We start from the raw sequence: 11139 nt of genomic DNA, 5'->3' as shown, positions 1-11139 counted from the left end.
ACAGGCAGTTTCATTTTATTATTTCCAAAAATACCACAAATAAAATTGTAGATGAAACACACCCACAATTCATTATTTTATATTTATTATTTCATAGACCTCACTACAATTAATATTACAATTAATTATAAGACTTATCAACTCTTCTAAGACCCATCAAGAGTTGGTAACCGTGCATATATAATTTTATCTAAATAAAATCCATTCACCTCTTTCCTAGATGAAATCCATTACCTCTTTCCTCACTGATCTAGTGACACATCATCTAAAATGGTAACGTAACATCATAGAACCTCCATACGAAATGGCCTCATGCGAGCCATGGCATTTGTATGGTATGGCCGTTCCAGGATGGCAAGGGGCGAAATAGCAACAGCTCATCACCTCTTGCTAGTTAGATCATCGGATTCGAGTTTCGAACACGAATATTTGGCATGAACAAGCTCCGCTGGAGTTGGTTTACTTGCCCAGAAGGGTGCAGTAACAACAATCAACGTTAAGCACATGCATCCCAGGCCACCACTAATCACTAGCTAACCACCACATCAACAGTTCACCATGACGATTACAATTACACATCACCACTCCTCACTCCACTCCAAAAACATCGGGCGGGGCAGGAGCCGTGCGGTTCAAGGCACCACCCCCCGCGCGCGGAAAGCAGCGCCCGCCCGGCCGCCTCGGTGGGTGGGGCCCGCCACGCCCCCTGCGCCCTTCCGCCCCAGGACTCGCCGCCACAAGCAACCACTCGCTCGCCTCAGTCACTGCTCCTCCCCCCGCTGCTCTAGCAGCAGCCGCAGCAGCTAATAACAAAACAAATAAATAATACTTTTCCTTAGTAATTTAATACTCCCGCGGCCGCGCCTGCGCTGCACGGCCGCCCACGCGGCGCGCGCCGGTTCCCGCCCCGAGCGCCCGAACACGCAGGCGCCACGACACGCCGCGCCGGGGGGTGGGGGGGTGGGGGGGCGGGCGCGGAGGGGCGTGGACGCCGTCATACCACGCTCACGGCGGCGGCTGACGGCGTGAGCGCCGTCGCCGTCACGAAGTCCTCGCCCTCCCACCATGGCAGCCAGTCGAACTCCGCCGCAGCCGCCTTGGACGGCGCCGCCGCGGCGCCGATGTCGCCGAGCTCGCCGTAGAGGAAGTCGAACGCCGGCAGCGCGGGCGCGCCGGCCACCTCGTCGGGGCCGTACCGGAGCACGGAGGTCGGCGACGCGAACGGGCAGAACGGGGCGGCCGCGTCCGCCGCCTGGGGCTCCGGCTCCAGCGGCGCGGGGGACGGCGCCGCCAGGGGCGAGGTGAGCGTGCCGTCGTCGTCGTCGTCGTCGTCTCCTTCGGGGTCGGACGCCGTCGCCGCCGCCTCCGGGCAGGGGATCTCCCGGCGAGGCCGGAGCTTCATGCGAGGCGACGGAGCCACGGGGGCCGAGGGGAAGTTGACGACAGCCTGGGAGCCCTTGAGCCGGAGCGCGGCGTCGTCGTACACCGCGGCGGCTTCCTCGGCGGTGTCGAAGGTGCCGAGCCACAGGCGCTTGCGCTGCGCCGGGTCGCGGATCTCCGCCGCGAACTTGCCCCACGGCCGGAGCCGCACGCCGCGGTAAGGCCGCCGGAACCCGGCCGCGGCCGCGCGGCGCCGCGCGAGCGCCGCCGCGGCCGAGAAGGGCAGCGGCCGCTTCTTCGGGGGCACCAGCGCCAGCGCCGCGGGCGCCGAGCCGGCGGCCTCCACGTCGATGTCGATGACCTCCCGCACGCGCCGCTTGGCGCGCTCGTCCTCGTCGCCGGAGGAGTCGGTGTCCGTGGCGTCGGCGTCCACGAAGTAGACGCGGACGCGCTTGGGCCGGGACAGGGGCGGCCCCGCGCGGCGGCTCCGGCCGGAGGCGAGGGAGTCGGCGGAAGACATCGCCGGAGGCCGCGGGTACACCGGTGCTGCTACTGCCATGCCGCCGCAGTAAATTTCATCCACCACGAACACCCCAAAAGGTCACTGAAATCGACCCAACCTAGAGCCAAAATCCCCCCAAATATTAACAATTTCTTGGGAGACCAGCACGAAAACGAAGGAACTCCCAAGATTTGGAGGGCTTTGTAGGGGTTTGTCTCCACAGATCTACTGCTCTGGCTCCGAGTGAGCCTATAGCAGCAGCTCACACTCCAAGAACCGGGTCAAACAAGCAAAGGCGCCCCCCCCAATCCCCACCCCAAGACCTCCAAATCAGAGACGAAACCTATGAAATCGAGCTCGCGGAACCCCCGTCTGGAGCTCCCCCCGGACGGATCGCGTCGAGAAGCCAGGAACGCAAGGAATCCTAGTGCGATTTGTGGGGTTTAAGGGGGTTTTTGCAGGTGCTTAAGGGCGGGAAAGGGGGCAAGGGGAGGAGAAAGCGTGCGCAGAGGCGGTCTATATTTATGGCACAGGTGGAAGCCACTACCGGGGCCGGCCTCCCTCTCCTCCCTTGTTGTCTTATCACTGCTGGGGCTTTTACCGTTGTGTCCCCGGCGTGACTCCCCGCTCCGTCCAGCTGGATCTTTCTGACAGCGAGAGCGGGGGCAGGACCAGAGGCCTCGATACTTGGTGCACGGCCGGAGTTTACGGCTTTGCCCCTCTCCCTCCTCGGTTCATGGACAAAACGTGCGCGGCGTGATTTGGATTTGGGGCGGCGTGAATTTGAGTTATTGCACACGCCCGACGGGGGGTCCTTTCATGCTTCATACAAATACTGGAGTAGTAATTCAACGTGGCATTGTGATGTGCCTTTGATATCAAGAACAACTCTTCAGTCCCTTATTTTTAATTTTTTATGAGTTATCTTATTATGTTCCAAAACAAATTCTCGATCGTCAAAAGTAGTATATAGTTCTAAATTTTAACTATCAATTACTTTTTACATGTGGAGTTCGAATATCTAAAAATGATGCACACTTCACTTTTGTTATGGCGGTGCTTGGTAATGCAACTGCACTAGCCAGCCAGCATAGCTGAAACATCCGAGTTGATGATGTTCTGTAGTCGCAGCCCAAGCAGCTAGAATAAGCTGAAAATGTTAGTTAAAATTGTGTTTAAAGACCGTGTTGATGTATAAAACATCATTTATTTGGTGACCTAGGTGAGTATTTGGTGTCAGACCCGGAGTCACGGGACTGCACACATGGCGTACATATTCTAGGATAGGGGTGGGATATGATCCACACCCTACATCAATTGTAAGTAGAACTAGTCGGAATAGAAGGAACCTACCAAAAAAACTATTCGGGTAGAACTCCTGAGCTCGTATCTGGTTAGGATTCCCATATAACTCTGTTCCCCCAAACTATATAAGGGTGAGCAGGGACCTCCTCTAAAGAAGATCACCAAGATCACCCCGATCAACACCTAAGGCAATACAAACCACACACACAATTCGTAGGGTATAAGGCTCTCGGCGGCCCGAACCTGTCTAAACTTAGTGTTCCTTGCACCTTCGACTTCTTGATCTCGGCGACACCCTACCTACAAACTCACCACCTCGGGGGTATCCCTCAGTGAGCATAGCGGTAAAATATCGATAGCTATTGCGCCAGGTAGGGGTGTTCATCGAAGATCCACTAGCGAACTTGAGGGCATCGTTCAACCTCTCCGTCGTGCTCCAAGAAGGCACGTCATCATCTTTGGCTCCTGGGTCCGTGTCGCTAAACGGTGCAGGCAACTTCCGTCGCCACCTTGTCGACAGACTTGACTGCTGCTCACGCCGCAACGTCAACGCGCTGTCGCCGCCAACCTCGACAACGCGGCTCGACTTCAGCTCATGCCACAATGTCGACGTGCCGCCGCTGACCTTGACGACGTGGCTTGGCTTTAGCTAGCGCCGCATCGCCAACGCGCTGCCACCACTGACCTCGACTACTCCGCTCAACTTCAGCTCGCGTCACAACATCGACGCACTGCAGTGACGACCTCGACTACTCGGCTCGCGCCCCAGCTACAACTACTTCGACAAATCGGTAACGCCAACGATTACTTCAACTACTCGTCTTGACTAGGAACTAGTCGGGGACGAGTCTTACTACTCGGTGACTAGTTCCGCACGGTCAACAACAAGTCAAAATCAGCTCCGACTAGTCGGCTTCATCAACAAATCGCCTACGAATCAAGCTAAGTCACTTATACCTTTTCCGACCTTTTTTTCACATGATCGGCTACTTATTTGTAGGTCTCTTGATGGGCATGAAACCCTCCAGAGCTACGCTTTGCCGCCTACTTTTTGCACAATGCACATTCTCTTCACCAGGCCTTGTCATGCCTGTTCCTGATTGCCTACACGGTCGCCTTGCAACACGGGCGGTCGGGTTACAACCTATAAGTGCGCTCCACGAGCATTCTCTTTTTTGGCGCAGCGCCAACTGCTCTAGTTTTCTCTTAACGGTTGCTAAAATACCCGGGTAGCACACGCTTTAATCCGTGAAATCTCGACTCTTCTGTACACCTATGTTTCCACGCGTGCATGCGGCCATGCTCCCTATGCTATGGTCTACGGCTATCAAGGATCAGGTGCTTAAACGTAATAGGCTACCTACCCGGCGAAATTATGTGACCCGGCAAGAGCAAAACATGAAAAATTTTACATGCATTTTACAATGCTTGGATTTGCTCCCAACGTGATATTATGTATATGAGATACAACATACTTTTATGTTTACCCTGCAGAGGACCTGACCTGGACTATGCCACTGGGTGAGTTGGATTCGACTCCGACTAGTTGGCTTCATCAACAACTGCCAACGACTACTTCGACTTCGCGAGAACGCTCGGCTACACGTCGCCGACTACAACGACTACTCGGCAAAACTTCAGCTTGAGTCGTTTACTACGTTGACTACTCAGAATGACTCCTGCTCACGCTATCGGCACACTGGTCGCTTGACTGCAATTAGTCGGATTGGACTCCGACTAGTTGGGTTCATCAACAACCATCGGCAACTGCTCGACTTCGTGAAGAATGCTCAGCGACACGCTGTCGACTATTTCGACTACTCTGTTGGTGTTTTACCGCCACGCCCACTGAGGGATACCCCCGAGGTGGTGAGTTTGTAGGTAGGGTGTCGCCGAGATTAGGAACTTGAAGGTGCAAGGAACACAAGTTTTAGATAGGTTTGGTCCGCTGAGAGCGTAATACCCTACGTCCTATGTGGTTTGTATTGCCTTTGATGGTGATCGGGTGATCTCCTTTGTTTGGAGGGGGGTCCCTGTCCGCCCTTATATAGTCCGAGGGATAGGTTTACATGAAAGTTCTAGTCGGGTACAAGCCCAGGAGTCCTATCCAAATAATTCTCGGGTAGTTTCCTACCGTGTCCGACTAGTTTCACTACTGTATGAGTAGTCCTACTGCACTATGAGTAGTTACAACAGATGTAGGGTGTGGGCCAATTCCCATCCCGTATCCTAGGAAAAGTACGCCACGTCCACAGTCCTGTGTGCCCAGGTCTGACAAGCTCCCGAGCTCTTCATAGTCGAGTACTGCATGCGTCCGAGTACTTCTGAAGGCGTCTTCGAGTTCTCCCAAACTTCATCTTAAAGGTGTCCTCCGAGTACTTCCTTGGCTGCGTCGAGGCTGTGAGGTACTCATGCCCCGAGTAGTTGTCAAATCTCCTTTTATATGGGGTGCGATTAAACTCGCACTCCATATGGAGTAGCCCCCGAGCCTTAGGTTGACTAGTAGAATTGGTTGAGGGTCAATTTAATCTAGAGTCTCCTTTTCTTATCTTCCAACAGATTTTAAAAATAAGTCGCTGATGACACGTGTCGTGCAGCCCCCGAGCCTTGAATCCAAATCCCCTAGGATTGGAATAAAGGGTCCAAAGAATCGTGGCATGCAATATATAACAGTAAAGATTTGATGGTGAAGGTGGGAAGATCGATTCAGTAAATTCAAAAACCTCTTTTCTGGGGATGAATTCCCTGAAAAAATTGTTAAACAAATAACTTCTCCAACAAACGCTCGAAATTATCTCTCAAATGAATCTTTGTTCCCTGAGTCAATTACTAAATAAGACCTCTATGTAATAATCTGAAAAAATCCTTTATTTCGGAATAAAATCCCTAAAACAATGTTTAACAAATATCTACACAAGATAAATCTTAAAAATCCTCTTGAATCGGGTATCATCGAGTAGTTTTACAGCGTCCAGCGTTAAAATATGAGAGCTGTCCTTGGAAGCACGCTGAGTGCTTGTCACATCGAGCCCCCGAGCAAAGGAGCTAGATGAGTGGCATAGAACATACTCAGCAGTCGGTGGCGCCAGCCTCCGAGCCTAGGCATCGCGCAGGCTGGATTCAGACTGCAGGACAAATATGATTTGTGACGGCCACCACGACTTCATCCAAACTCCATTTTGGGCGTTCAAGTACTTCCTGGAAAGCTTATCAAATCTACTTTCCAATGGATCTAGAATCACCTACATATCTGTTTGGAGTCAACCGCAATCGTCGATTTACTACAGAGTCCTTTTCAGCCCACAGTGCTGCGTCACCCTATTTTGGCCCAATGGGCCGTATCAAGTTGAGTCCAATTCGGATGCGTCCTAGGGTTGGGATACGACCCTGGCACCCTTGTGGTCATTCTCCCACTTCCTTATACCCCTTAGCCGCCGCCAAGAACATGCGGGTTTTTGTTAGGTGCAAGTTTAGCTTTTGCTATTTCCTTGTAGGCACGCGTGCTGATCCAGCCGCCCGTCCACTTGTTTTCAGAACCTCACCATATTTGAGATTCAGTTTGAAATCTTCAATTACATCTTGTATTTTTAGGATTTGTTCTACTTATTCTTCCTAGTTCTTCGATTGCTTGCAGGACCAGTGCCCTAGTGGCCTGGGTGTCGCGCTCCACAAGATCGCGGCAGCCATAGGAGGTGGTGTGTCGGTTGCTAAGGCGCAGAAAATCCTTGAAAGACTATAGTCGGACCATGAAACGTCGTCTCCTCCATCAATCGAGTTATCCCATACCTCTCATCGAAAGATCAGGAACAAACCCTAGCGGGTTCACATTAGTTGGTAATCAGAGCAAGGTTGTTCGGTGAGAGACTTCCAATCCTTTGCTATTTTTAACTTCCTACAGTCCAAAAAAAGCCAAAAATAGTAGAATCCCCCCACCACAATCCTATTGACCATTTTAAGCCTTTACTAGTACTGCTTAGTTTGGGCTTGTTGAGTTTTCGATTGCATCGGTTGTATCGAGTTGCTGGTCTTAGTTGTAGTCCTTTAGAATTTTGAGTTCTTGTCACATTTGATCACGTACGCTACCTTTTTAATCACTGTTTTGGCCGAATCAGAATACACTTTAGCTTTCAAGTTCGACATGAAATCGGTTAAGCGCGTGTTGGTCGAGACCGACTTGAATTCAGTTAGCCTTTTCATCTCTCGATTGGCAGCATCTGAATGCCTCTTTGTTATCATGTCCGAGTTGGAATCGGTGCAGGTTGACTTCGAACTATGCAATAGAGGCAATAACAATTTATATATATATTTAGCTGTTCGGCTTACTCCAGAGAGAGAGAGAGAGAGAGAGAGAGAGAGTAGTGTGGCAAAAGTGTGTGTGGTGACTTACTTATTTGTATTTCTTTATTCATAGAATCTATTTTTGAGGTTCTCCTAAAAAAAGAGAAAAAATAGAAAACAAAAAAAGAAGAAAAGAAAAACAAAAAAGGAAAGAAAAGAAAGGGACTGATTCATTGTGTTTGTTTTTCCCTTCTGTTCGGGGTGGTGCTTTGTAACTTCCTTTGTGTCCAGGCTCGCGTTTCTAGCACGGTCTAGGCTAGGACCCGCACAGTACCACTGTTGAATGATTATTCAACTTGCTTTTGTGACTAACGTGGTGCTAGTACTTCCTTGTTCGAGCCCACCTACAGCTCTACATATTCGACTATAGCTATACAGGTCTTGTTGCTGTAGCACCGATACAATTCATTCCACAGTTGCGGACTCGTTGGTTACCATTCCCTCCTGGCAGTAAAGTAAGAATTGGTAAGAGCTTATGCAACAGGTTGAGAGTGAGCATCTTTTAGTTGCTACAGCCTATTAGCTGTAGAGATTTTAGTACTTCACTTGTTTTCTTGTTGTCCTTGTTTTTCTCACCATGGCAGGCTCCGAGGAAGAGGACCATAGCTTGCAGTAGTCTCCACGTACCAGGGGCATCATACAACATTTTGAATGGCAAGTGAAGCTGCACACAGAGAGACTTGATAATGATATGCAGGTGACGAATGACAAGATTAGACAATTGGAGGCCACGCAGATTGCCACCAACACCAAGCATACAGGACTGGAGACAACAGTCGGCAATATTGACAAGAGTCTCGCTGCTCTTTTGCGGCGTTTTGATGAGCTCCATGCGAAGACCAACGAGCAGCGTGATGATTGGGAGGATGAATATATTGCTGATACTGAACAAGATGAATGAGATGCTCGCCATCGCCGACGGCTACGTACTAATCGTTGAGGTATGGGTGGTTTTCGCCGATGTGAGGTACACAACAATGATGATGCTTTTAGCAAGATTAAATTTAAGATACCTCCTTTTGATGGTACATATGATGCTGATGCATACATTAATTGGGAAATTGCTGTTGATCAAAGGTTTGCATGCCATGATTTTTCTGAGAATGCTCGTGTTAGGGCTGCTACCAGTGAGTTCACTGATTTTGCTTCTTTTTGGTGGATAGAACATGGCAAGAAAAATACTGATAACATGCCACAAACTTGGGATGCTTTGAAACAGATCATGCGGGCTAGATTTGTTCCTTCTTACTATGCACATGATCTGTTACATAAGTTGCAACAATTGAGATAGGCCACTAATAGTGTAGAAGAATATTATCAGGAATTGCAAATGGGTATGCTACGTTGTAATTTAGTGGAGGGTGAGAAATCTGCTCTTTGTCCCCTGCTATTTCTAACATTTTGCAGGAGTATTCTGATGTGTTTCCAAATGAAATACCAGCGGGGCTGCCACCAATATGAGGGATTGAGCACCAAATTAATCTAATTTCAGGTGGATCATTGTCCAACCGTGTGCCGTACAGGACCGATCCGGGAGAAACGAAAGAGATTCATCAACAAATGCAAGAACTACTCGATAAAGGTTATGTATGTGAGTCCCTTAGTCCTTGTGTTGTTCCGATTATTTTAGTGCCCAAGAAAGATAAAACATGGCGTATGTGTGTTGATATTAGAGCTATTAATAATATCACAATTCGATATCGATATCCTATTCCACGTTTGGATGATATGCTTGATGAATTGAGTGGTGTTGTTGTATTTACCAAAGTTGATTTGCGTAGTGGGTACCACCAGATTCGTATGAAATTGGGAAATGAATGGAAAACTGCTTTCAAAACTAAGTTCGGGTTATATGAGTGGCTAGTCATGCCTTTTGGGTTAATTAATGCACCTAGTACTTTCATAAAATTAATGAACGAGGTTCTGCGTACTTTCATTGGAAAATTTATTGTTGTCTACTTTGATAATATATTGATTTACAGCAAATCCATGGAGGAACATCTTAATCATTTACGTGCTGTTTTTAATGATTTACGTGATGCATGTTTATTTGGTAACCTTGAGAAGTGCACATTTTGCACAGATCGAGTATTTTTTCTTGGCTATGTCGTCACTCCACAGGAAATTGAAGTTGATCAAGCTAAGGTGGAAGCTATTCAAGGATGGCCTGTACCAAAGACCATCACACAGGTGCGGAGTTTTCTAGGACTTGCTGGGTTCTATTATCGCTTTCTGAAGGATTTCAGCACCATTGCTGCACCATTAAATGCGCTTACGAAGAAGGGGGTGCCTTTTTCTTGGGGCACCACGCAAGAGAATGCGTTCACCATGTTGAAAGATAAGTTGACACATGCACCTCTCCTCCAACTTCTTGATTTTAATAAGACCTTTGAGCTTGAATGTGACGCTAGTGGAATTGGTTTGGGTGCTGTTTTGTTACAAGATGGTAAACCTATTGCATATTTTAGTGAGAAATTGAGCAGACTTATTCTGAATTATTCTACTTATGATAAGGAATTGTATGCTCTTGCGCGCACATTAGAAACATGGCAACATTATTTATGGTCCAAAGTGCTTGTTATACATTCTGATCATGAATCTTTGAAACATATTCGTAGTCAAAGAAAAATGAACAGTAGACATGCTAAGTGGGTTGAATTTATTGAATCTTTTCCTTATGTCATCAAACACAAGAAAGAGAAAGAGAATATCATTGCTGATGCTTTGTCTAGGCGATATACTTTGTTGACACAACTTGATTGCAAGATTTTTGGTTTGGACACAACTAAAACACAATATGTGAATGATATTAATTTTAAGAATGTCTCGCTGCGTTGTAAGGATGGAAAAGCATGGAACAAATACATCATCAATGATGGATTTGTGTTTCGTGCTAACAAGCTATGCATTCCAGCCAGCTCCGTTCGTTTGTTGTTGTTATAGGAAGCGCATGGAGGTGGCTTGATGGGGCATTTTGAAGCAAAGAATATAAGAGGATGTACATGCTGGTCATTTCTTTTAGCCAAAGATGAGAAGAGATGTGGAGCGATTTGTTACGCGCTGCACTACATGTTAAAATGCTAAGTCACGAATAAATCCGCATGGTTTGTATATGCCTTTACCAGTTCCTAGTGCTCCTTAGGATGATATTTCTATGATGCCTAGAATTAGGAAGGGACGTGATAGTGTTTTTGTGGTTGTGGATAGATTTTCTAAGATGGCACACTTTATACCATGTCATAAAACTGATGATGCTACACATGTTGCTGATTTGTTCTTTCGGGAAATTGTTCATCTGCATGGTGTGCCAAACACAATTATTTCTGATCGTGATGCTAAATTTCTTAGCCACTTTTGGGGAAGTTTATGGGCAAAATTAGGAACTAATCTTCTATTTTCTACCACTTGTCATCCCCAAACTGATGGTCAAACTGAAGTTATTAATAGAACCTTGTCTACCATGTTAAGTGCTGTTTTAAAGAAGAATATTAAGTTGTGGGAAGAATGTTTACCTCATGTTGAGTTTGCTTATAATCCTTCCTTGCATTCTACTACAATGATGTGCCCATTTGAGATTGTTTATGGCTTGTTACCTCGTGCTCCTATTGATTTAA

At 47.9% G+C, this 11139-nt stretch overlaps 1 protein-coding gene across 1 annotated transcript; it reads right to left on the bottom strand.

The window, feature by feature from the left end:
* Positions 1-282: 282 nt before the first annotated feature.
* LOC112883856 (ethylene-responsive transcription factor CRF4-like) lies at positions 283-2600 on the bottom strand. The gene has a single exon (XM_025949110.1). It carries the CDS (start codon positions 1937-1939, stop codon positions 995-997), a length of 945 nt encoding a protein of 314 aa, XP_025804895.1. The 5' UTR covers positions 1940-2600; the 3' UTR covers positions 283-994.
* Positions 2601-11139: the final 8539 nt, after the last annotated feature.

Source organism: Panicum hallii, chromosome 3 (genome assembly GCF_002211085.1).
Source record: "Panicum hallii strain FIL2 chromosome 3, PHallii_v3.1, whole genome shotgun sequence".
In the NCBI taxonomy this organism is placed as follows: Eukaryota; Viridiplantae; Streptophyta; class Magnoliopsida; order Poales; family Poaceae; genus Panicum; species Panicum hallii.
The sequence above is the reverse complement of the archived record's forward strand: the minus strand, read 5'-3'. Positions and strand labels throughout refer to the sequence as shown.

Coding starts and splice junctions, on each gene's coding strand:
- LOC112883856 (XM_025949110.1), bottom strand. CDS start 1,939: ATGGCAGTAGCAGCACCGGTGTACCCGCGGCCTCCGGCGATGTCTTCC.